Below are 27,857 nucleotides of genomic sequence, written 5' to 3' on the forward strand. Positions count from 1 at the left end.
CTTCTGCTGGTTTCCTTGCAAAAGCTTAAGCTGGTTGCTAGGTAACGAGCATAAAAAAAGCACGTTTGTCTTTGCATTGCAGTCAGGAGCCTTGGGAGCAGCAAAGGCCTCAGATGGCTCCTTAAATAGCATCACTGGGGAATGAAAGTTAAAATATTGAACATTCATTGGTTAAAGATCCTGTTACAAAGGTCAACCATCTAGAGGACATTCAGTACTTTGATTTCTTTTGACTGGGATAAGGGTGGGGTGGGCACAGGACAAGAGAGATTTGTGTGAGTGTGTGTTGAAGACAGTACAGCAAATGAAAATTTCCAAAGATTCCTGAAAATGAAACAGAGCATGTGTGTATGTGTTTGGGGGAGGGGGAGGGGAATACATATAGCAAGAAACTATTCCTAAGTTCAGACATAGCTATTTTCCTGGTGGCAGTGTACATGATGATACGAGGTCATCATTAGTGAGTGCATATTTGTGTTTAAAACTGTAATTGCAGAAAGGGGGCGAAGGTGTTTGGCAATTATTTTAATAATGAATGTTGAAGCTGATTGCCTATAATTTCTTAATGAGCCAGATGCAGGGGCAAGAAGAAAAAAAATGAAGTCATAGGTTAAGAGTGAATGTAGTGATGTGCGTACTTGGGATTCACAGAATCATACAAGTTAGAGGGAAAGACATGATGAGTTCAAGTAATCTGGGGATTCTTATCCTCTGGTTCGTAACCTCCAGAGGTGTCATAAACGAGCATCACAACCACCTTGCCCTTCATGTGTTGCTAAATGGGAATGGATCCAACTGGATCCCAGTTAGATGGGTTGGGGGGTCCCAGGGAGAGTGGCATCTTTCTATGGAAAAGCTTGAGAATTACTGAGCTAGTCCATTTCCCTGCCGGTGCAGGGGTGTTCTCCATCCAGTGTGGACAAGATCAAAATTATACCAGTCAGGAGGGGGAAACACTTTGAAGAGCTAGCTAAGCCACTGAACTGCCTTCCCTTTAGTGAACGTAATATGAAGTCTCAGCATCCTTATCACTAACCCTGGATGGACATGTATTATCATTTTTCTGCTCTGTGCTTCAGTTTCCCTGTCTGTAAAATGGGGATAATGATATTGACCTTCCTTTGTAAAGCGCTTTGAGATCTACTGGTGAAAAGCACTATATAAGAGCTGTGTATTATTATCATCAGTAGTGAACAATAACACTGTCTACCTCCAACTGGCTGGGAGACTGCCCAGACCTCCCAGACAAGGATCTGACCACAGAGATCCATGCACTTACCACCTCCGAGCTGGATTACTGTAATTCACTGTATCTGGGGTTGAAGGTGGAAGCAACACGGAGGCTCTTGTTTGTGGAAAATGTGACAGCTCACCTCTTCAGTGGGACAGATTTCCATAAGCTGTGCATTGTAGCAGACAGCCAGACATTGGCTCTCAGTCTGCTTCCATTGCCAGCTCAAGGGCTTGGTTCTGAACTTCAAAGCCATTATCAGCAGGTCAGGACCCAGCCACATCAGTGACTGCATTTTTATGCATAACCCCTCCCAACCCCCCTCCCCAAGACAGCTGTGCTCCTCTGGTGCTTACAAGATCCAGGGTGATAAAGCGTTCACAGTTGAGAAGGACAGCTGTAGAACCAACTAACCAGGGGGATTTAAACTAAACCAAAGAATGAGCACTTTTAGTGCATGCTGCAAAACGCATCTTTTTGAGAAACCTTTCCCACCATAGCTAGAATATTAAAAATACCAAAGAAGAACTTCCTGGCACCTGGATTAGAGAGAGAGCAAATGCTGTGCTGAAATCAAAATGTTGCATCTGCTGCATTCCCTTCATCTGTTAATGGTATAATTCTATCCAAGAGGGCTAAAAAGTTTGCTTTGCAAGATTTATTCTTTAGAAACCTCTGCTGCTCACTGCTTGTGGTTTCATTAGTCTCTAAATGTTTAGTGAATTTATTTTTGTCTGTTAAATATTTGTTCCATTGTTTTGCTGGGGATGGAAGAGGAGAGGCTAGGAACAGACGAAGGTTAAAAACATCAAAGTGAGCCAAAGAACAAAGACTTTTAGGCAGCACCATCAGTTTAGCTGCATGGACCTGAAGGAATCCATTGTAACTGATAGGAGAAATTCTTTTCTTTAAACTCTCTTGGGAAAATAATCAAGGAAATATAACCATAAATTGCTCTCCAGGCCATTCATGTGGAGTCCATCATCAGAGCACAGTTTTTTGTAGAGGATGCTGTACCTTCATTACATAATAAGAAAATAGAGTTTTTGCCATGTTGGGATTGAGTTTAACAGTTGGAGAAAAATTTTCCTTTAAATGAAAAGCTTTTGTTGGATTCAGAATCATGAGAACTTTAATCAGAGGGAGAAAACTGTCTGGTTTCCCTTTGCCTCCCTCACTCCTTTGACAGTGCTTCTACCAATTGAAACGTTCTGTACTTTTAAATCTCCACAAAATTATGAGACCCCTTCAAAATATTGTATTGAAAGCAGTCTATTACCAGACTTCATCATCATTGCATGTTACTTCACAGAAGTTGTGGAGAGTAGTTTCCTTGTCAAAAGTAGACACCAAATGTTTTATATATTTGGACAGGGAAAAGTTTGCATCTGAGAGTTTGTGATGGAGAAAACTTTCTAGGAAAGTGGATTCCTGCAGGTGTTGGACTTGAGCACCGAAAAATGATGTGCTGAATGATGCCTCTATTCTACCCTTGCTCCACATTACCAAAAAGCCTTACATACCAAGTGGTTACAATTAATACAACCCAAGGGTTGAAGAGGATGGAGCTGATCTGTTAAAGTACTGTATGTATATTTTTGAAGGGTGAAAATTCACATTAGACCAGTGGTTTTTAGCTTTTCAAAACTATGACCCCCTGGTATCCCCATCCATCTAATCATAAAAGAAAGGGTGGGTGCTCATGACCTCACTGGACTTGTGTGTGACACCCTGCTTGAGAACTCACAGCTTAGACATCTCACCACCCATCTTAGTTCTGACCCACAAGACAGCTGTCAGCAAACATAGAATTTCACTTTCTCAATTAAACAAACACAGTTAAAAGCAGACTTCAGAGACTTTCAACTAGAGATGAGCCTAGAAACAAATGTTGGGATCCAAATGTGGGTCCCTAATCTCCCAGAGTGCTTGGTGGGTGGATCTGATGTGTTGGTTGAACTCCAGCTATTAGAAGGCCAAACTTGAAAAGTTTGGTTGCAGGTCTAAATCTGGATGTGAGCCCCTCCGAAGTTCAGGAGCATTCAGTTCTGGAGTTTGGGTTCAAGCGTTTCTCTACTTTCCACACGTCACCAATAAGTCCATTATAACTGTCTTGCGGCAAATCTTGCAAACAATGCACAATTCTGCCCACATTCTAACTGAAGAATATGAACGTTTTAGCTGTCAGAATATTTGTGTTACACAAATGCTACTTTTTATCTATTACTCCTACCAAGCAATGACACGTCTATATTCAAAACTCTGAGTGAACAGTTTTTTCTTGTCTGCTAATTTATTAATGTTTGTAAAGCACCCTGATCTTATATTTCGCACCAGCCTCTGCAAAATAAAGTCACACTGGGAAGAAGGATATTTTTTCTTAGTGCCATTCCCTGTCAAACTGTTCTTTTATATTCCTGCAGGTAAACTCTCAGGATAAAATGATAACTCTCTGAATTTTTACAACAGAGATAGGGAGAGAGGCTTGATGCTGTACTCTTTTCTAAATACACACTTAGTCCATATTCATAGTGGCATTTTTTACTAACTTGTTTCAAGCGATGTACCTCCTGCGAATGTTTTAGAAGCAGTTTTGGAACCGTAGCTCTACTTTGTGAACTAATGTTCAGAATGCTCATGAGAGCATGGAATGAAGTGACTTTGCTCAGTGGGTACTTACACATTGGCACTGGGTTGGATTCTCTGCTCCACTGCATTTGCTAGACATTGCTAAATGAACAGATTCTGGCCAGTGGATAATTCCCCTTACACAGGGGAACTCTCCATTGGTAATGGGCTAGTGGAGGCAGCAGAGATGGGAAGGGAGCAGAGGTGAGAAGGGGGTGTGGTGGAGCAGAGTTCAATTAAGTCTATCCTTCATGGGACCCCAAGGGACTTTAACCTGTGGTGTAAATCAGATCATGCCCCCGGCTTCTGACTGGCTGGTGCTGGATCATGGAGCTATAACTAGCTTCCTGTGCACCCACTTCTTCTGCATCTGAGCTCTTCTTGCCCAGAGTTGAGATTCCCCCGCCCATGTTTAATTAATTACTTTGTAATCCTTCTAAATAAAGGTGGACAGTGCAGCCCTTTGCAAACCCAGTCTTGACAATAAACGCACATGTTGAGGTACTAGGGGTTGGTCTTGTCACTCAGTTGACGCTCCCTGACTAGGGTAAGGTGTGTATTGCCCTGCTGCTCTAAAATCTCGGAGCTTGCCTCATAACAGAACTGTGGCTGGAATACAGGCAGAAGGAGGCGATTGGAATATGTCAGGTCACGATCCCCTCTTGGATCATGTCAAAACCTGCAACTTAACCCACGAGGGTAAAGAGAGTCTCTGTATCATACTCCATGGCCTGAGCCATGTGAGAGAAGAAGATGCTTTTGATATCCCAAAACAGTTTCCTTCAAACCACAAAGAGAAATAGATATGTTAACTCTTGTAAAGACTCCAGCCATTTTGAGTCTGCTCTGTGTAATGATGGGGTTGCATTTCTGTACTTCAAGGTTTAATCTTACATAATTATTTTTTTCATTTTGGGGCACTGAGAGAGAGGTGCGATTCTGTAGTCAGACTAGGACTGGGCATCTGAAATGTATTAATTCTAATCTCAGCTCTGACACTGACTCTTCTTCTGGATTGAGACAATTCACTTAATCTCTTTCCCTTGGTTTCTTCATGAGGATACTGATCGTATTACATTACTGTTGTACTACTGCCTTTAGGTGAATGGAATCAGAACTGCACAACTGTGTGTCATAAGCCCCAGACTACTAATAGACACTCTCCTTTAGACTGAATGGTAGGGACCTGTGGTTTTGGAGCAGGAGGATTTAGGTTTTGCTCCCGTAGTTGCTGTGAGATTCCCAGGTGGCCATAGTGTGTTACAATACATACCTACCTCATGGAATGTGCTGAAGATTAGTTAATGTTGGTAAAGCATTTTAAAGATGAAAAGTGCTATGTAAGTGCTAAATTTATTAAATGTAATTCGTTAATTGTAACCGAATCCCAGAGAGTCAGTGAAAGCATCATGGGCTTTGTGCATTGTGCTGCACTTGTCAACTCAACCTTTTGGATCCTGATGGTATTACTGTTTGCTATGGGACTGGAGGGAACAAAAACAAAATCCACCAGACAGAGACCTATTTAGAGGCCCAAACCTCTGCAAGATTCAGTTTGTCTTGATTTAATTAGCTGAAGAGGAGGCTCCTTATGTTCCTTTCAGGGTCACTAGAAGGTGTCTCTGTAGTCACTGTGAATTACTGCTGGGCTCCAGGGGGAGATGAAGAATAGAATTAGGATAAACCTGTGTTTCAGCTTATTGGGAAAATGGTTCTCTTGAATCTTTTGCTGCCACGTCTAGCTGTTTGGCATTTTTAAAATAATATGTCTTGCTGGGGGAGGGAGGCAAAGTAACTCACTTGTTGCTCACGCATGAATCTTTGCTGACTAGCGTAACTGTTGCGTACGTTTCACTGAAATGCTCTGTCTGTGCTCTGCAACGGCATCGTCTAATCAGACACCTCTTTTACCCCCCTCCAGTCGGCATATGCTGTGTCAGTGCTCAAAGAGTGTGCTAAGCTGCGTCCTGCAGATCCCACTGTTCCTCTTCTGGCTGCTAAGGTCTGCATTGGGCCACTGCACTGGGTAAGTGAGCTGATGCAATGCTTCTTACATAATGTATTAGGTGCCGCAGTGACAGTGCCATAGTGCAGTAAAATAACCCTGTGAAATATCTATCAGCAGTGAAATTTTGCAGTAGGTCACTGAAATGAGATTCACTGGCACAGTAGAGCAAAGGAAAAATACAAGATGATGAGGAACTGTTTCCCTGTGTAACCTAAGGCTACTTGTACAGGTTAATTTCCAGAATAGAATCCAAATCATTAACGTTCGTCTTCTAATGGCTGTGGTGGGGACAGAGTGAACCTGGCCCCTAGTCTGTTCGTCAGATAGCTTTGCTGGACAGCTCAGTCCTTTGTTCTTGAGTCACTGTGTCAGGCTTTTGTCTTTCAGTTGCATTAATACATGCTCCAGAAACAGAGTGGGGGTGGGAGACAGCGCCCGTGAAATTCTGATTATCCTAAAGAGCAGAAGCAGCTGTCAGTCTTTTGCTGCTTGGTTTAATTAATTGAATGAGAACTTGCTCTTCCACCACAGTCTTCCTGCAGCCAGTAAGATATTACAGATGCAAATTTTAAGTAAAACAAATCAGGTGAAAAGCACAAAAGAAAACATCATAAAAATCTGCATTGCTTGAGTGGAAAATCTGATTTTGTTTCACACCAGGAGCCAGATCCTTAGCTGTGTAAATCAGCATAATTCAATCGACATCAGTGGCTCTACATCATTTTACAACAGCTGAGAATCTGGCCATATATGTTTTCAAAGGCAACCACATACCAAAATGAACTGTGCTGAAATGTTAAAGGTCTGACATGAGGTGACAAAAGACAAGATATATCATCTCGCAGAAGAGATGGCACCTCCAGGTCCAGATGGAGGCCCCTGGGAGATACCATATGGTCAAGCTACCACTGCTCCTGCCCTTGCTTCGCTGTTCAGTAGATAGAGGATGTCTCTCTCCCTGGTAGTCAGTCTGACCCTTTTTCAGAGCACTAAAATTCAAACACAAATTTTATCTTCTTTTTTTAAATTCAGAAATTGAATATCTTATATTTAAAAGAGAGATTTTTAAAAAGCAAAGTGCAAACCAGGCAACAGGTTTTGTTGCACATTCGGCTTTCCCTTTCTCACCAGATAGTTTTCAAGATAAATTGTATTCACCACTGAACTCGAGTATCATGAGGTGAGCATGATTAGGAAATGTCTTCTTTCTAGCTTTTGAAAGTAGGGCCTGCTCCTGCAAAGAGAATCACTCAGGCAGACGTGTGCATCCACGGAGACCACCACTGAAGTCAGTGGGGCTCTGTGTGAGCTCAGAGAGCTGGCTTTAGACTTTAGACTTTTAGGCTTTAGCTGGCTTTAGAGCTGGCTCAAGCTTTAGACGAAACCATCTGAACAGTAATGATAAATCCAGTGAAAGCCCTGCTCTGAGGGATGGCAGACTTAGCCATAAGTGCCTCCATTCTAGTACAGAAAGCAGACTTGTGATATCAGCATCACAAGCAATATATTTACTCTCTTATGTCTTTCTGCTTCATAAACACTGACCCAGATATTGCCAGAATGCTAATGAAGGATTCCTGCCTATTATAAATGTCACAAACAGATGACCACCATCTAACCAATATTTATTGATTTATGGACAATTCTTTGACTCCTCCTAAACACAAACTTTACACTAGGGAAGGCTGCATTTTTTCCCAGGTCACTTACTCTACATGCAGTCTTTTGCTATAACTAGCCTGCAGACATAACTGAAATAATACAGTGAATGAATCTTTTAAGATTCAGTACTGAAAATAAAATCGTTGTGATGATGTCATGTTTACTGTAAGCACTGAAGCTGTAACCAAGGCACCTAACCATGGAATAAAATTAATATTTATTGAGATGAAAAGACCTATGCTACTATACTGTGAGGAAAGAAATGGAACAGAATTCTTCTGTCTGCTGTACATTGTGCTACTGGTTTCCTCCTAGTTTACTTGTTTCCTTTCTTCCTCCCTTTAATATTAAGGGCCAAATATCTAACAGCAACCGTTTCATTTTGTGCTCAAAGTCCATTGTTGGTTCAAAGTTGCACATGCAACTTTGAGTACTAGTTATAACGTTTAGAGGCCTAAGCCACCTGATTTTTGCCTGCAATCAGGTGTTTATTAGTTGCCTATCTTTTGCTCCCACAGTTCATGTGCCTGCAGTTTTGCACCAACGGTTGATTACAAGTGCAGAATTAGAAGACCATTTGCACCATACATAATCTTCAGCACTTGATTAGATTTCAGCACTGAGGGAAACATCGGGATGATGATTATGATGATTATTATGATGTGTATGACTAGAGCACCTAGAGGCAACAATTAAGATCAAGGTCCTATTGCACTAGGAGCCGGAAAAACACAGAGAAAGACATGGTCCCTGCCTTGAAAAGCTCATAGTGTAAACAGAGAACACTTCCTTTGGTTTTTTTTAATATTCCCTAGCCACCTCCCTCGCTCCCCTCTGTACAGATGCCCCAGCCAACCTGGTCCAGCGTTGTCATCCCAGAGTGCCCATCTTCAGCTGTGCCCACTTTACTGGAATAGATTCAGGCTCACTCTGGAGACATCTGAATACAAAAATGGGTTAATCAGTTTAAAAAAAAGTTAAAAGGTGTCTTAACTCTAATAAAGAAAAGTATGAGCTGCTGTCTGGGCATTTGGATTGTGTAGATCTGGCAATGGGAAATGCACCTCGCCATTCCAGTGAATGGCTACACAGCTGCTAATTTCCTTTAATACTAGAACTTGATTTACTAATTTTTGGAGTGTATTGGGAATTAGAGGGCTCAATGCTGTTATAAGGCAAGATCTAGTGATTAAAAAATAAGGGCTTTCTTCCCCTGTGAGGGGGACAAGAGGGAAGGAGTAAGGGAGCGTAAGGCACCCCCAAATTCCCTGCACAGGCAATGCACAGCTAACATATGAAAAATAATCTGCCACTCGTGTAGCAAGAAGGGAGTCTGGGAGATAAATGAGAATGAGTCAGAATTCCCTGCCTGGTCTGCTCCTGGGGCAGTCCAGCTGTGCACAGCCCTTAACTCATGGCAGATTGCAAAGTGACAATCGAGTCCTAAATAAACACAGATTGAGGAGGAAAGGGGATGTGTGGTTAACAGTTGTTGACCCAGTTGTTCCAATGGCAAGACGTATTTTCTGTGTCCCAATTTAAAGCCTATTTAAAACCCACTGGAGTCGGAAACCCGCTTTCTATTGACTTCAGTGCCCTTGGATCAGGCCCTTACATCCCTGAATGGGATCCAGTCCAATGAAATATGGAAATGTCTGCGCTCACTGAACTGCAAGCACTATTCCATGAGGGCCCAGTTCTGCCACCATTTCTCACACTGAGTAGTGCTGTACTATGTAAGTATTCTGTCTGAAGAAGGCACTGCTGATTATATGGATGATGGCAGAATGGGGGGCTAGATGGGGATACCAGCACTGAAATACTGCCAGGTAATTGAAAATTCATTTTTTTTAGTGTACATATTCTATTGACTTAACTAATTACTGTTGTTCTCCTTTCAGTAAATGGGCTAGCTTCTACCCTGACACTGAAGTCCATGGGATTGCAGGGAAGTAAAACTGGGCGGAAATGGGTGGAGTCCCTTTAAAACTACAGAAATGCAGAAAAATTTCAATCTTACACAGTCCCCATTTACTAGTAGGTAGTAACCGATTCTTCTGTCAGCAGAAGTAGGTTTGCCAGTAAACTTAAAAGATCTTCCGCCTTGGGAGAGCTGTTTCCCTAAATGTCATAATTACAGTAATTATGTGCATTCAAATTACATAGTAATAAAATTAGAATCAAATCATTCTAAACCAAAGATGATCAAGTTAGAAAAGCAGTGATCAATGGCAGTGTAAATAGAGAGCACAATCAATAATTAATTGACCAATCCAATGGGAAAAAAATATTAACTGGTTTTTGTTACAAACATTAACACACACTTTGGTTTTCAGGAAGCGTAAGATCTGATTAATTCCTAACTTGCTGGAAATGTGAATAACATATTTTTAGTTGAATTATGGAATAAATATAGATATTTAATTGCCAAATCAAGGGTGAAATCAGAACACCATTTATACAAATGGAAAAGCAAACTCGTGCTTTCTTTGTCTATCTACTGTATGCTTTCAGTACATTGCTATACCCTGATAGTTTACTGTACAGAGACAAGCAGTACTTTAATCTTGTATTTTACTGCTAGCAACTGAAATCATTTCAACAACATTTATGCTTCTGGATAATTGCAGCATGTCGTGAGGAGTACAGAACTGTTTCTTTGCTGGTTAATCAAGCAGTCATTTAATTTATAGTACCAGCTTTGCACACGGTATCCTGGAGCGCTTTAAAAAACAGAAATAAATATTAATTGAATATGCCAAAGTGATTTAGTGTGTCCACAATGCCTATCATGCATCTATAAAGAGATCTCCAGTGCAAAGTAAATTGAAATAAAAATATACTTTAATACTGTTCCATATAAATCAATACATACAAAGCCTGAGCCAAAAAAGAGCTGAATACCCTCAGCTACTATTGACATTAAGAGCCAGATCCTCAGCCGATGTAACTTGGCACAGCTCTGTTGATTTCACTGGAGCTGTGCTGGTTTACACCAGTGGATGATCTGTCCCCTGAAGAGGAGCCTCTCAGTAACTCCTAGGATTGGAACCACAGTTAACAGCATTGTGCAGTAAGCAATGGCTTGCTCAGCCTGTATTAGAATTATAGGTTTTCACAAATAAAGTGTGGTGTGAACAGCAAATCAATATTTCATTAGTTCAAGGGCCTACACGAGCTGCCTCAAGCGAGCAGAAAAGCGCTAAAACTTGTGCACCTGTACTGATCACTCTTGCCTACCCGGAGATACAGTGGGACCCACGGTTAGCATTTCCCATGAGATTTAAATGCTTTCTGGGACAAGCTATAACTTTCATTTTATTCCACACCCATATGTGGTGCAATATATTTAAAATGTTTTATTGGGCCCAAGGCAATTTAAGGTCCTATCCTCGCAAGGTGCCAAGAACAGTTTGCTGAACCAGTTTATAAATCTTTTAAAACATGGCTCCAGTGCAACAATTTGGCCAGCTAACGTGGATAGGGACAAAGAGTGTTCTAACTCATGGGCTGGAGTGAGTAAGTGCAGACCCCAGTGATGTCTAGCCAATCATCTTTAAACTGTCTTACAGAAAGTACTATAAGGTTTATAATCGCAGGTGATCAGGAGATGATTTGTAATTTTCATTGGAAAGTTGACATGGTCTGCACCATTTGGCCCCTCCGACAATGTTTGGGCATTTGTCCGGTTTGAATTCAGAGGAAAGAGAGGTGCCTACTGAATCATCAGTGCTGCTTCCTGCTGCACCCACCATTCCTTAGAATTCTCCCAGCCGAGTGCTGGATTTGCCCAGTTTTGCAGAGTTTGTAAAATTTTGTGGGATCACAGCACAAGTTGGTGTTTTTAATAATGATAATTTCAAATGTTAATTACAGTAGTTCGCTGTCTTCCTAATTATGTTCGAGGCCCAATTGTGCAAATACATATAGAGGAGCTAATGATTACAGACATGCACTAAATTCTGAACATCTTGGAGCTCCAGCCTTTTCCCTATTATTAGCCTATTAAAGGATTGACTTTAATGGAGAGACGTCCCTTTGTCATCTGCTTCTTTATGAATTCTAGGGAGGTCATTGAAGAGCTTTGAAAAAACATATGGAGACAAATGGAGTCTAGTCTAGTCTAGGATTAGCCTTCATAATGTAAGAATATTAAGAGGTGATATGGGCTAGTGCATAGGGCACTAGACTAGGAGTAGGAAAACCTATGTTCTGTTCCTAGTTCTGTCACTGACCTGTTTTGTGACCCTGACTAAGTCACTTGATTTCTCAGTTCCTCTGTTTCTCCTTACACCCTTTGCCTTGTCTTGTCTAGCACAAAGGGCCCAAAACTTGGCAAGGGCCTCTACGCTGCTAATATAATATAAATAATATTAAAAGAGTCTCAGTAGAAAACAATGTTCTGTTTCAGAGAATCAGAGTTAGAAGGGCACCGCAAGCATCATCTAGTCTAAATTTAGATGCAGGATTTGTTGTGTCTAAACCATCCAAGACAGATGGCTATCCTTTTGAAAACCTCCAGTGAAGAAGCACCTCAACCTCCCGAGGCAGCCTTTTCCATTGTCCTACTGTTCTTACAGTTAGAAAGCTTTTCCTGAGATTGAATCTGAATCTGCTATGCTGTAGTTTAAACCCATTGCCTCTTGTCCTGCCATCTGTGGAAAAATAAAACAACTGTTCTCCATCTTTTTTATGGCAGCCTTTCAAGTATCTGAAGACGGCTATCATATCCCCCTCTACCCCCCCCCCCCGCCCCCATCTCCTCTTTTCCAAGCTAAACATACCCAGTTCCTTCAGCCTTTGCTCAGATGGCTTGCATTCCATCTCTTTGATCATCTTTGTCGTGCACCTCTGGATCCTTTCCAGTTTCTCTACAGCCTTTCTATACATTGGTGACCAAAATTGGACACACTACTCCATCTGAGGCCTAACTGGCACTGAGTAGAACAGTATAATCACCTCCCATGACTTGCGTTCTATGCCTCTGTTAATGCACCCTAAAATAGCATTTGCTTTTTTTGCAACAGCATTGCGTTGCTGACTCATGTTGAGGTTGTGATCCATCACAACTCCCAGATCCTTCTCAACAGGGCTGCTGCCAAGCCAGTTTCCCCCCATTCTGTATTTGTGCATTTGGTTTTTCTTCCCTAAGTTTAGCACCTTACATTTGTCTTTATTGAATTTCATTTTGCTGTCTATAAACCAGTTCTCCAATTTATCAAGATCCATCTGAATTTTAGCTCTATCCTCCAAAGTATTGGCAACTTTGGCCCTTGTCTCAGCTTTGTGTCATCTGTAAATTTAATCAGTATGCTCTCTATTCTTACATTCAGGTCATTAATAAAGATGTTAAACAACACCGGACCCAGAACAGACCCCTGTGGAACCGCACTTGAGACCTCCCTCCAATCTGACATCATTCCATTAATATTATTCTTTGTTTGCGGTTGTTTAACAAATTATGTATCCATTTAATGGTAGTTCTGCCAAGTCCTCATTTATCCAGCTTACTTATCAGAATGTCATGTGGGACTGTGTCAAAAGCCTTGCTGAAGACCAGGTATGTTCTATCCATCACATTCCCTCTAACCACCAAATCACTTACCCTGTCAAAGAAGGAAATCCAGCTGGTTTATCATGATTTGTTCTTGGTAAATCCAGGCTGGCTGCTAATGATTACCCCTTCATCCTCCAGGTATTTGCTAATTGAATGTTTTATACAGTGCTGTAATAGCTTCCCAGGTATTGAAGGCTGACTGGTCTATAGTTTCCCAGTTCCTCCTATTTCCCCTTTTTCAAGGTGGGCACTATATTAGCCCTTCTCCAGTTTTCTGGGACCTCTCCTGTCATCCATGAATTTGTAAATATTATTGCCAGTGGCTCTGAGATTTCTTCAGCTAGTTCCTTCAGTACCTGCCAGTGAATAGCATCCGGCTCCGCTGATTTGAATTCATTCAAATTGGTCAGAAGATCTCTGATGTGTTCTTTAGTTATCCTGATCTGCATCCTTCCCCCTTTATTGTCTATGGTAACTTCATTAGTTCTCCGGTCACATGTTACTTTTTGTGAGCAGACTGAAGCAAAGTAGGCATTGAGCAGCTCTGCCTTCCTATCATCTTCTGTTACCAGCTCACCTTCTCCATTGTGCAGTGGACCCACATTGTCCTTGATTTTTCTTTTTTGTCTGACATATTTGAAGAACCCCTTCTTGTTGTCTCTAACATTTCTTGCCAGCCATAACTCATTCTTTGCCTTGGCTTTCCTGATTTTGTCCCTACACACTCTCAGGTTCCCATGTATGCTTCCTTGGTGACATGCCCCTCCTTCCATTTCCTGTATGTATCACTTTTGATTTTTAGATAGCTAAAAAGCTCCTTGTGCAGCCGCATTGGCTTCCTGTGGCTCTTTACTTTGTGTTGCAATAGCTTGATGTTGAGCCTCTAGTATTGCATCTTTTAAAAACTGCCAGCCTCCTTCAACTCCTTTTCATCCTAACTGGTCTTTCCATGGGACCTTTCCTGCTATTTCTCTGAGTCGATTGAAATCTCCCTCTCGGAAGTCCAGTGTTCTTGTTTTGCTGTTCTCGTGTCCTCCTTTCCATAGGATCTTGAATGATCAGATCATGATCACTTCCTCCCAAGTTCCCAACCACCTTCACGTTCACAACTAATTCATCCCTGTTGGTTCAAACCAGATCCAAAATGGATGACCCCTTACTTGTTTCCTCAACTTTCAAATCAGAAAGCTGTCCCCTACACGCGCTAAGAATTTGCAGGATGTGTTATGTTTTGCTGTAATAGCCTTCCATCAGATATGAGGGAAGTTAAATACTATTTATTTATTAATACCCAATTAATACTAGCTTATGTATGTTAGCTAATCTTGTTACCTGCTTGTAGAATGATTCATCCTCTTCCTGATTTGGTTGTCTATAATGGACCCCCACCATAACATCACTAATGTTCTTTTCCCTTGCTATCCTCACTCAGAGACTCTCAATAGGTCTGTTGTTCATCTTTGCACTTGGCGCAAGTGTACACATTCTTGACATACAGCATAACACCTCCTTCTTTTTTCCCATACCTATCCTTTCAGAACAAGCATTATGCCTCAATGCTGGTACTCCAATCATGGAAGTTGTCTCACCAAGTCTCTGTAAAGCTAATTAAGTCATAATTTTCTTCATATATACCATGACTTCCAGTTCATCTATTGGTCACTGACTAACATATGTATAGCTAAAGGACACTGATGCCTATTGGCACTGTGTTTTGGGTGAGACACCGTTACAGGTGCTATGGAATACCCTGTGGGTAAAGAATTGTTCCAGGATTTTCCCCACCCTCTTTATAGTTCCCATTCATGCCACAGCTGTTCATATTGGAGTGATTTCAATGTCTCTCGATGTCAGGGATTACCAAGAATGCTGACTTCCATGTGCCTCCCTGGTGATTGAACAGCTAATGCTGCAGAGGGGTAAGGCCTCAGTAGCCACAGACAGAGGGCTGGACTTGGGCGCCGTGTAATTTGGCAGCATTGGAAAGAGTGGCACAGTAGATTTAGCAGATTCAACCAACTTGAAAACCTGTGGACTTAGTTTCCCGTCCTGTGTAATCAGTGAGTGAGCGGTTCTGTATGCTGCAAACCCCTGTATTCTGCTTCCACTTGGTCTCCTCTCATTCATTTCTTCTTTTCTTCTCTTTGCCTACTGTTTGTTTTTTGTCCCCTCCCCCCCCCTTTGGGCTCCCTCTTCTTTGAATGGATTGAATAATTGTATCCCTGCCTAAAATCTAATACAAAAATTTAATCATCATAAAAAACCCCACTCCTGTTCTTGTTACAACTAAAATTAAAGACCAAAACAACAGTAATATTGTTTGAAATACCCCTGTCTACAGGCTCAGAGCATAGGCTGCTTAGTCTGATACCTGATTTATTCATATATCTACAAACACATATAATTTCAGCGGAGCCCCAACTTTTCCCATCCTAGTAGATGCTTCTTTAGTCTGTTGCCCCAGTCCGCTGTAATTCTGCCTGCCACTCCCTTTGTTTTCATCTTTAAATCTGTCCTCTTTCTATTGCGCTGTGCCATCCGTTTACCTGTCCCTGGCTGTGTGAAATCAGTACCTCTGGGAGCAGCAGATCCTGTTTATGAATCTGGAGCATTCAGATTCAGTGTGGTGGAGCTTCAACCTTTTGAAAAATAAGTTGAGCCAGTTGAAAACCAGATGGGTGGCTGTATGCCAGGGGATAGCACCTGCTGTTCCCCCGCCCTTGTCAGTGTGCCCATGGGCTTGGCCAAAAGCTCTGGCCAAATAACGTGGTTTGCTAGAACAGGCACTCTCTGTTTCAGGGAAAACATCTCTCAGGGTTATGCTGCTAACAACTGTTCAGCTTCCATCAAAGAGGATGGGGGGTGGGGGGTGAGAAAAAATAACCCAGATTATTATATCATCAGTGGCAGTTCACAGCTTGGTAACATATTTCTCTGAGAGCTGTGTATGCTTCCCTATGGCTCAGGGGAGGAGTTAGCCAGTCGACCAAACTCCCTCTGACAAATAATGCAGCGTGAGAGATAGCAATGCTTTAAGGTAGCTTTTTATATCTTTGTTTTTAACCTCCCATCATTTTTCAGCTTCCTGGGCTCCACCCCTGCAGTCTGTAGTGCTATTCTGCTGCTGTCATGCTGTTCTTTCCCTATTCAACATGGAGCATGCAGAAGAAGCTCTGTGCATGTTTGTGCCTCGTTTCTGGGCAGCCTTAAGCACTGTGACAGAACAGATTTGAGGCTTAGATTCCACTTGCTTCTGAGAGAACTTTAAAAAAAAATGGCAGAAAGAAATTAAATGAAATTCAGGCTGTTGCCTCTAAAATGATGCCTGGGGATTTCTTTTTCTTTACCATGTGTTCTATTGCGGTTCCACACCTGAAATGTTCAACCTCTCGTCACCCCTAGCATGTCCTTACAGCTAGGGATCACTATTATTAATGTGTTTTTGGTAATGCCCACAACGGGGTAGGCATTTTCCAAACACAAAAGAATGCACAGTTCCTGCCCCTTGAGGGACTAGGGTCAGATTCTATTCCTTAAGGCTTGCTGACACTGGGTACAGCTTGCAACCAAACAGTGGAGCCAAATGATCCATCCCAGGATTTGTGACCCTAGTACTGGGCCCCTTTTGAAATTAATTATGCCTCCATTAGATTAATTTTCAGTTGTGCTGAGGCCCTGCAGGCTTGGTTCCATGCTCCCAGACAGCTTAGTGGGAATGAGGTGGCTCATGGTTTCTCCCGACCCCCATCTGCCACCAAGCCCTGCTGTGACTGTTGTCTCTCTTGGATCCTTCTAACTGAGGGTTGTCAATGTGAACCCTTAGTTCATGGCAGGCCAGGGTGTGAATGTACCCTGCACTTGCCTGCTGTGCACTAAGTGTCCAAGTGGACCCTGCTTCCATACACTAAAAGTTCCCTAGGGTACTTTGATCAACTCCTGTTTCAAAGGGGGGTAGATCAGAGCACGCTAGGACATTTCTAGTGCACAGCCACGAGGTCCATATGCACACTTAGCGTACAGCCTGCTAGTGGGGGGGGGGGGGAGGGTAGATCCACACCTTGGCTTGTCGCAAACTAAGTGTTTATTTAGACAAGCCCAGAGAGGTTGCTGGTGTTATCTGTAAAATCTGCAGGGAGTGATTTCTCCACCTGGAATGCAAGCACACCAGGAACCATTTGTGCTTGAGAATTGAGGTCTAGTGAATGTTGATATGAATGAAAGGTATGCAGGTTTTCAGGCTCTCTAAGAATTACTGAAAAGTGGAAGAATTGGGGAGGGAGGGGTGCAGTTTCACAGCAGGAGTGGCAATGGCTGAACTCTGCAGGGGAAAAAAGGGGATTTGTGAATGTTCTTATGAATAAAACCAGCTGATTAGCCTTTGCTGGGGTTTGCAAGCTCCTTTATTCTCAAAGCAGGCTTTGGGTGACCACGTTTGTATTCACAGGAATCTCTGTGGAAAGCCAAAATGTCATTAATCCTAGTCTGAATAAATATTTACAAGAGTGTTTGCACTGGAAGTGCTCTTGTAACTATTTGGAAAAGCTCTTTATTATTCATACCATAGATTAATGTGACAATTACAAATGGTCCTGGATAACGTTCAAGCAGGAAAAATGTATGGTGTTTCTTCTATTTATAAAACTCAGGTCATCCAGATAGGGAACGGAAACAATGCCAGCTGACATAGGTGACCAGTCATACAGCCTGAATAGCAGATATGTATAGTGACCAGTTCATAAGCAAATCAGAAGCTAAAATTTCTGCATCTCACCTCCAAGCCCTTCATTTCATCCAGAATGCTGCTGCTGAGATCATCTTCCATTGCACTCTTCTCCCCATGTCTCCCCCATAGAATCCCTTATCTGGCTCTTTCTCTGCCTCATCTCTGTTCCTTGTTCTTTCCTACATCAAATGCAAGCTTCTTGTTTTCATCTTCAGAGCTTGGCAAGACTCATATCTTCCCACATCTCTGCTGTCCACTCCTTCTATTAGTTCCCTTAGTCCTTAAATTCCTCCCAGTTCTTCAAGTGTTTGCTCATGCCTAGTCCCATGTAGGTGTGTGTGCGCTGTATGCACAATCGCCGGAAGCTTTTTCCCCAGTGGTATGTGCTGGGTTGGCTATGGTGTCCCCTGGAGTGGTGCCTTTGTGGCACAGTACATAGGCAGCTGCCACGCCCTCAGTTCCTTCTTTCTATCAGTGATGGTCACTGGAACGCTATTCTCCTCTTGCTCTGTGAGTAGTATCAACCAGTGGTTGTGCCTGTAATAAATTGTAACTAGTTAGTTTTTAAGGTGTAAATAGTTTAAGTAGAGTGTATTTAGATTAGTTTAAGCACTTAAGTGCCCTGCTCTACGGGGCTGATCCCCTTGGAGCATCGGGGTATGCATTGTTCCCAGGGCTTCAAACAGTGTGCGACCTGCCCAAAGAAGATATCAGTAAGCTGATACCCCTGCAGCTTCCTGAAGTGCCTAGGAAAGGGGCATGTCCCTGCAAAGTGCTGGATTTGCAAGAACTTCAGACCCAGGACCAAAAAGGACAGGGACAGTAGATTAAAGTTCCTCCTAATGGAAGCCACGCTTTGCCCTCAGAGCGTCAACCGGATCCGGCACCAAGCACCTTCTTCGTGAGGAGCACACTGATCTCAATCAGGGAACCACAAAGAGGTCGGGTATCTCCAGCATTGATGCCCAGCTGGCACCATAATTCTCCCCCAGCAGACAGATCATCAGCACCACTGGCACGGGACTGTTCTACATCCCCGGTGCCAAAGAAGAGGTTGAAGAAATCAGGCCGCGGACGCTTCCCAACAGGGAAGGACACGGAGAGGGTGAGGCCGATAATGGTCCCCTCTCAGACAATGGTCAGCCAGCCAGTGCAGTTGAATCCAACCATGTGGAGGGAACTGTCGAGTCTGGTGCCCTGGCAAAATGGAAGAGGTTCTTGTTGTGGGCATCAAAGAAAGTGGTCTTACCAAATGAGACATGCCAGCCTCTTATCCTGGACTATCTGCTCTGCTTGAAGAAGGAAGGCCTTGCAGTATCATCCATATGAGTTCACTTGACCGCAATCTCGGCTTTCCATCCACCGGTAAATGGTTGGGCAGTGTTCGCTAACCTAATTTGCTCCCGGTTTTTGAAAGGACTGGAGCATTTATACTCCAGGTGCATCAACCCCTGCCTCCCTGGAACCTCAACCTGGTGCTGTTGAGGCTCATGGGACCCTCGTTCAAGCTGATGGTGACGTGTTCCTTGCTCCATCTCTTTTGGAAAGTAGTCTTTCTAGTGGCCATTACTTCGGCTAAGAGGGTTTCAGAGATTAGGGGCCTTACCTCTGAACTGCCATATACAGATAATGACAAGGTGCAACTTCGTCCCCATCTATCCTTTCTTTCAAAGGTGGTCTCATACTTTCAAAGTAACAAGGATATTTTTCTTCTGTTTTTTTACCCAAAGCCACACACTATCAGGGAGGAACAAAGGCTTAACTCACTGGATGTTAGGTGTGCTTTGGCATTCTACATAGAGAGAACCAGACCATTTCAAAAGACCACTCAGCTCTTCGTGGCAATTGCGGAAAGTATGAAAGGTGGTCCAGTCTTGGCCCAAAGGATCTCCTCACGCATTACATCATGGATACGTACTTGCTATGATCTGGTGAAAGTCCCACCTCATCACTTGACAGCACATTCCACAAGCTTCATCAGAGGTATTTGTGGTGCAGGTGCTGGTCCTAGACATCTGCAGGACGGCAACCTGTTCATCCATACATGTGTGATAGCATAATGAGTAGTAAGCGTAAAAGGCAAGAAGTGATGCTGCCTTAGGTCAAGCAGTCTTACAGTCCATATCAGCACGAAACTCCGACCCCCACTGGGTGACCCACGGCTTGGAAATCACCTACATGGAAATGGACATGAGCAACGTATTTCAAAGAACAACAGTTACGGAAAGGTTAGTAACTGTTTTTCCTATCTCCTAAGTGTTTTCTTTTATTCCTTCCATTCTCATCTTTGCAGCTTCTTTTATCCTTTTACTCCGCATCCCTCTTCATCATAGCCCTCCTTAAAACCCATTCATTTCATAAACTCCACCAATACTGATCTCCCTACAGATGATGTCCCACATGGTTTTGAACTTTGTTATTCCTTGAATTTATATCTCTCTGAATCTAGTTTGTAAGGTCTTTGGGACAGAGTCCTTGTCTTTTCTACTATTTGTAAAATATGGTGTTCAGTTTTTTTGTTTTTTTTAAATTATTTATGATTGGAAGGAATGAGTACAAATGGATTAACAAGTGCAAACAAGTGCAAACATTCAACATTTTGAAAGGATATGATGTCTGATGTGCCTAAGCAAGTGGACAAGGGTGATCCAGTGGATATAGTGTACTAGATTTTCAGAAAGCCTTTTACAAGGCCCCTCACCAAAGGCTCTTAAGCAAAATAAGCTGTCATGGGATAAGAGGGAAGGTCCTCTCCAGGATCAGTAACTGGTTAAAAGATAGGAAACAAACAGCAGGAATAAATGGTCAGTTTTCAGAATGGAGAGAAGTAAATAGTGGTGTTGCCCAAAGGTCTGTACTAGGACCAGTACTGTTCAACACATTCATAAAAGATCTGGAAAAAGGGATAAACAGTGAGGTGGTAAAATTTACAGATAATACAAAACTACTCAAGATACTTAAGTCCAAAGCTGAGTGTGAAGAGTTACAAAGCGATCTCACAAAACTGGGTGACTGGGCAACAACATAGTGGATGAAAGTCAGTGTTTGATATATGCAAAGTAATGCACATTGGAAAACATAATCCCAACTATACATATAAAATGGTGGGATCTATATTAGCTGTTACCACTCAAGAAAGAGATTCTGGAGTCATTGTGGGTAGTTCTCTGAAAACATCCGCTCAGTGTGCAGTGGCAGTCAAAAAAGCTAACAATGTTGGGAATCATTAGGAAAGGGATAGATAATAAGACAGAAAATAGCATATTGCCTCTATATAAATCCATGGTACACCTACATCTTGAATACTTCATGCAGATCTGGTCACCCCATCTCAAAAGAGATATATGGGAATTGGAAAAGGTATAGAAAAGGGCAACAAAAATTATTAGGGGTATGGAACAGCTTCCATATAAGGAGAGGTTAATAAGACTAAGACTTTTCAGCTTAGAAAAGAGACGACTAAAGGGGGATATGATAAAGGTCTATAAAATCTTGACTGGTGTGGAGAAAGTAAATAAGGAAGTGTTATTTACTCCTTTTCATAACACAAGAACTAGGAATCACCTAATGAAATTAATAGGCAGCAGGTTTAAAACGAATAAAAGGAAGTATTTCTTCACACAACAGTCAACCTGTGAAATTCCTTGCCAGACAATGTTGTGAAGCTCAAGACTATAACGGGTAAAAAAAGAACTAGGTAAGTTCATAGAGGATAGGTCCATCAATGGCTATTAGTCAGGATGGGCAGGGATTGCTGTTTGCTGGAAGCTGGGAATTGGATGACGGGATGGATCACTAGATGATAACCTGTTCTGCTCTTTCCCTCTGAAGCACCTGGCATTGGCCACTATCAGAAGACAGAATAGTGGGCTAGATGGTCCATTGATCTGACCCAGTATGTCCGTTCGTATGTTCTTAAAACCAATGCCTGTAACACAATTGGTCAGGGTTTTATGTACCATCTACTTGTCCCTGGGTATTTTTGATGAGTTGTTAATGTGAGTGTTCATACATTAATAAGAAAGAATAACAAGAAGGGAAAAAGAAAGGAAGAGAGAGAAGAGTGAAAGAGAATAAAGTGGGTGTCTAAGGGTATGGCTCCCTATGTGGGGGATGAAAGGGGTTTATTAATCCCCTAGTAAGTGAGGTATGGTGTCTTTTATATAAGGTCCCAGAGGATAGGAGAATTCATCCAAATTATTACTACTTGGAAGGGTAATTTTTTCCATGATGAGTGCTGGGATATTTTCTGCTTCTATTCACTTAGGGGCCCAGTGCAGCAAAGCCCTTAAGCATATGCTTACACTTAAGTACGTGAGAAGTCCCATAGAATTCAGTAGCGCTGCTCATGTGCTTAAAGTTAAGAGTGTACTTTTCCTGGACTGGAGTGTTAAAGAGGGGGGACCTCTGTCTTTCCAATATAACAGGGACTTTTAGGACCTAATTCAAGCCCTGTTGAAGTCAACGGGAATCTTTCTATTGACTTCAGTTGGCTTTGGATCAGACCAAGTGTCTTTGGTGTTAAGCCTGGTCTTCTAAATTTACAGGAAAAGGGAGTGTCTCTGTCTAGATCTAGTAGGCACAGACTAGGCAATGGTGTAGCTTTATGGTTCTCTATAACTAATGAACGATCTGTGCAAAGAATGGAGATTGTGTCTTTGCTTTTTAACTCAGTATCCTTATTTCATTTTTGCATTTTCAATAAATATTTCCTTGTTTTATGAACTGCTAAATGCTAATTCTTCTGGTAATAATATATCATATTAATTTAATACATAACAGCTAATATCTTCAAATCAGACAACTAAAAAATCCCTGGAGAAATAGTGTATTAACTGAACTAGATTCTGTTCATAAGCAGAATGAAAATTCCTGGTCTGCTGGTACATTTCTGGCAGGGTTTGCTTCATTGCAAGAGACTTTTCTGTGTATTAATGAGATACTAAACTGCTGAGATCTGACAAGGCTGCGTACTAAGAGAACATATTTCAATTAAGCCTTTAATATTTCTCTCAAAAATGGTTGAATACCAAACAAAACCTTTAAATAAAATTAAAAAAAAACAACCCCAAAAAATGTAATCAGCGCTCTCAAAAGCAGGATCTTTCTAATAACAGTATGGTCTCTGACTCTTAACCAGAGCTGATACTGTTGATTGTTGCTGACAGGATCTGCAGTCTATCCTGTAGGCTAATGTGGCATACTCTGGGGCTCTCAAGCATTCGCCACAGCTCTTTCTCTAACTTTAGAAACTTACAAGTGTTTTCTGCCCACAATCTTGATCCCTTCTAAGGACAGTTAAAGAAACTGTATTTTAAAAGAATTGCCTGATGATTTTGGAAAATAACCAATAAAAGTGCCAGCTCCTGTATGATTAGTAATTGTCGTGTAGGTTCCAGTTCTACAGCACCTGTGTTTCACATTTTCATTAGTCTCCAGTCTGTGATCAGTGGAATCACCAGTTAGCTTTGCAGCTGCACAGCCTCTCCAAAAAAGGTAGAGTGGTCTCTGTGCTATAATAGGAAAAATGGACCTAAGTATTTGCTGTCTTAGAGCCTGAGTCTGTGAATGACCTCAATTCCCATTAAAATCTGCAGTACTTCAGGGTGCACAACACTGGCAGAATTGGATCTTTAAAATACAAAACGTGGCTGGTCCATTGGTCTAATAGCTGTGCAACATATTGGATCAGAATTTGGGTCCTGAACTCGAAGCCTTTGGGCATTAGAAGCTGGGTGTGACAGGGTGCTTAGCGCAAGGAGAGGGCAAGAGTGCTTTGTTTTCCATATTTTTTCATTTTAAGAGAGGAAGTAAAACCACCTGAGGTTTGCACAGAAAACATTGCACAGCAAAACCAGATGTTGACAAATACAAGGAAATACACAAACACTTATTAGCAGGCAAGCTCGTGGTACAGCTGTATGTAAATAACCAAGAGGCCCAGCATTCTTGTTTAAAAACATGGACTGGTGCCTGTCCTGTGGCAAATATTAAAATAAGATAAAATGCACTTTAACCTCCTATAGCATCTGTCAGTCTGTCAGGTCTTGTCCACACTAGAAAGGGATTTTTTATATAAGCCAAAATATTAATTTAAATAGTTACACTGGTATAACCTCTGTGTAGACATTTATCTTGTTATAAGAGTGCCTTTCCCCCACCCCTTTCTTTCTTTTTCTTTCTTTGGTTTAGCTTATGTTATTAGGTTGCTTAACTGCAAAAAAAACCCCACAAAAACAAACAAACAAAAAAACCCACCACACAAACATTCTTCTGTTGGAATAAGAGTGTCCACATGGGGGGTGGTTATACCAGTATAACTATATTGGTATAACTGGTATGACTTTTCCTGTATAGAGAAGGCTTAAATCATGATGTCCCAAAGGTTCTTCTCTTCCCCCACATCTTTCAGTGCTTTTTTCTTTTTTCGTGTTACAAACTTTGGACAGTGAAGAATGTCTCACTGTTCAAAGCACAGATGGGCCTGATTCAGAACTCTGGTTCTACAGAATCTAGAATTTGGGGCAAATTCAGACGCATCTATCTGTGGGTAGCACACCCAGTATCCAGCCTCATCTCCCAGAAGGAAGGCCTTCCAGTCCAGTTCCTCACCCGTGTGTGGACTTAGCTTCCCCTCGGGTTTTCAGTGTCCTCGCCCTCTTCTTACTAGAGGGGCATGGGGGGAATGAGGCTTATTCCTCTCCTGCAGCAAGGGCAGTTGGTAGGGGAGTCCAGGCCCTCCCATTCCCCTGGGCTCCAACCCAGGGCCCGATGAGAGCCACTCAGCATCCAGCACATTAGAGTGCCTTCCAAATTACCTTCCCTGGGTCACTTCCTGCCATTCGTCTCTCACCATGGCTCCAAGTCCAATATAAGATAACTAAACCTTCAGCACCAACTGGGCTCAGCCTGCAGTTCTATTCCTCACAGTAGGCGCTTCTTCAGCACCCTTGGTCAGGCACCACCAAGGTAGGTCTCCCCGGGTTCCACCTTCTGAGCTGTATTGCTTCCTTTCAAGCTTCCTATCCAGTTGCCTCATGCCTTGCAAGTCTGGAGAGTTGGGGCTAACCCCTTTGGGCCCAGTGTGGGGTTGTGCACCCCATCACACAAGTGCTCAGCTCCCAGTGACACAGACAGATTTTCCGATGACCTCAGCATCCAACATATTGAACTCCTCTGAAATCTTATTTTGAGGCCTTACTGGGAACAGAGCTCTTCTGAAAATTGGACCCTGTTTTTGGGTGCTGGGCTCTGCTGATAATCTGACCTTATATCTCCTGTTTACTATTAATCTGTATAAAATTGTGCTGAATTGTGATTACAGAGACTCCTTACACTAACGGCTGTCTGGTCATTTGTAACAGCGCACAAGGTCCTGGTTACCATGTAATCTCTTTGGAGTGGGTGGGATGCAAGTAATGTGATTTTTTTAGCTTATCTTTTCCCTGCAGCTGGAGGAAGGAGAACGGTTTGCCAAGATGGTGATAGACCTAGGCGAGGACGCTGGAGACTTCCTAGCTAAGGGATATCTGGCCTTGGGTCTGACCTACAGTCTTCAAGCTACTGATGGTAAAGTATCTGACTTATCAAATATTGTGCATAAAGCAGTCATTCTGAGTCTTCAGTGTAAGCAATGGAAATTTATTAAAGACATTGTTTAAACTTTGGCCGATTATGGAAAATAATCGAACTCCTAGGTCATTGGGGAATATTCACTTGTCTTCTGATCACCATTTTCTTTGATAGGCTACATAGAATTTTTATGCTAAAGTACAAAAACAAACTCTGCTCAGATTTCTTACTAATTTGGGGAGAAGGTTCATTTACCATGGCCAACAATTTTTGGCTACTTGAATTGAACATATGTAATAATTTTTCCAGAATTAATTTATTTACATAACAAAGTCCAACTTTCCACCTATTTTCAAATTCATAAGTCACAAAGAGATGCAGGAGCTCCTGAGTTCAACTCCTGGCTTAACACTGACTCCCTCTGTGGACTTGAGCAAGTCATTTAACCTCTCTGTGCCTCTGTTTCTCCATCATTAAAATAATACTTATCTGCCTCTCTGGGGCGCGGTGAAAGTGAACTAAGTCATGTTTGTACAGAGCTTTGAACAGGAAAAGAGTGATGTAAGCAGCTGGCATTATGTTCTAACTATCAATAGGCTCTGCGAAGCTGGCATATGGAGGTGTAAAGTGCTCTAATGCACGTTACCTGAAAAGCAGGAAGGGCTTTTAGTTCTGTTTTTCATCAGGTCCACATCTGGGAGTTACTTTTAATGTACTTTGGGACTCCAATACACATGTTCCAACATGAGCCTGCTGGAGTGGTTGATGAATCAGCAAGCATTCCAACCAACCTGGCCAAGCCCATTTATTCACCGATATCACCCGCTTTTGCTTAAGTGTAGGCTCGTCTGTTTATTATCTCTGTGGGCAGTAGTTCAGATCACAGAAAAGCTCTGCTCTTCAGGGCTATCAGTGAGGGTGGTGTTGCTGCAGGTTGCCCCACAGCAGAGCAACTTGATCAAATAAATCAGTGCTCTTCAGTAGTAGAAGTCACTGTGATTCTCCAAGCAACCATATCTGATCGAGTGGGCAGCCCCCGTCAAAGTCATTGGTAATCTATAACATAGTTTTTTCCCGTCTCTGTTTTGCTGCCCCAAAGCAGTTGCTCCTGGAAGGTTCCCGTCAATAAAACTATGTTCTTAGCAACTTGAACTTTCTCCTATTTTCTAAAGTCCAAGTCCTACATAGTGGCCTAGTTCCTCAAGACTTTGTGCCCAGATTTTGTTTAATTGTCTCTAAGATTTACAAGACCCCAGAGTCTATTTTCAGATTTGGACTTTTTAAATATGTGAATAAATAAATAGTAAGATGATTATCCTCTGTGCTGAAACTTTAATAAAAAACTTCTGATGAAGCAAGTCGTAGAGGAGTCTATTGGACTCCCACTTTAATGATCAAAGTATTTAATGAGCTTTAGTGTGACTTTTAATGCTTTCTCCTCTGGAAGCTGTCTCTTCTACAGCAATCTCATTTATAAAAAAAAACCAAAAAACATTTAACCTTCACTACAGCAGCTCTACACTTGTGTCCAATCTAGCCTCTGAATTTCGTTGTGAAATAGTGGAGTTTCTGCCTTTCAGACCTCATGCTTTTAGTATTAAACTAGGCAGAACCAATTGTTTAGTGGAGGTGTCTGGCACATTCTTTAAGGGAAACTAGAGACTATGCTTCCCTCTTTGAGATTATCTTCTTTTAATAAAATGGATTAAATGCCTTTGAAACATACTTGCTTCCAAATACATGAATATCTGGCATTTTAACCAAAAATACCCCTCAAAATCTATACTGAAAGAGAATTTTTTATTGTTATAGGAAGATTAAAATATTTCTCATAGAACTGAAGTATAAATTGAGGGGGATGAAAGGAGGAGAATCAGCTCCTAATATAAATCCTGTGTTTCATATTGTGAAAGATTAAATGTGTGTTCTTGTGTGTATAAACACATTCACGTCAGATATGATCACACGAGTATCTGCATGTTTATGTTAACTCCCATAACTTTCCATTTAAATTGATTTCTGATGGGTGCAGCACACTTGGTGCTAATTAATAAATTGCTTTAAAGCCACTTGACAACTCTTGTTAGAAAGTTTGTGATGGAATATAAGACATTTTCTGATTAAGTTTAGGCTTTCTCTTTCTAATTTGTATTTTATCAATAGTTAACAATACCTAGTATGACAGAGACATGGATCTTTCAAAATTAAACCTTTTGCCTTGTGACACTTTCTGCTTTACGGCATGACTGTCTGTTTGCAGAAGTTGGATAAGCGAATCATTTGGAATATAATTAAAATCCTTTTTGGTCTTTTTAAAATAATCTTCAAAAAGTCCCTTCATACGTGTAAGAGCTATCCTCTTGATAAGACAAGATTGCTCTGTGTAGTATTATGTGGCTCCCTTGTTCTCAATAGGTATCTGCTTATGTGTTGTTGAACTACATCTCACTGAAGCAGCTAGGGGATGTGTTGTATT

General features: G+C 41.8%; 1 protein-coding gene across 3 annotated transcripts in view; it reads left to right on the plus strand.

The window, feature by feature from the left end:
- Positions 1-27,857, plus strand: part of TTC7A (tetratricopeptide repeat domain 7A) — a 240,412-nt gene that overhangs the window by 76,066 nt on the left and 136,489 nt on the right. For all 3 annotated transcript variants that reach the window (XM_067565099.1, XM_067565100.1, XM_067565101.1), the window contains 2 exons: positions 5,781-5,885; positions 25,261-25,378. In XM_067565099.1, coding sequence (XP_067421200.1) covers positions 5,781-5,885; positions 25,261-25,378 — 223 coding nt within the window. The remainder of the gene's footprint in view (positions 1-5,780; positions 5,886-25,260; positions 25,379-27,857) is intronic.

The sequence above is a fragment of the Emydura macquarii genome, unplaced genomic scaffold (assembly GCF_026122565.2).
Source record: "Emydura macquarii macquarii isolate MOO-44397 ecotype Brisbane River unplaced genomic scaffold, CSIRO-AGI_Emac_v2 contig_2676, whole genome shotgun sequence".
Lineage (NCBI taxonomy): Eukaryota > Metazoa > Chordata > Testudines > Chelidae > Emydura > Emydura macquarii.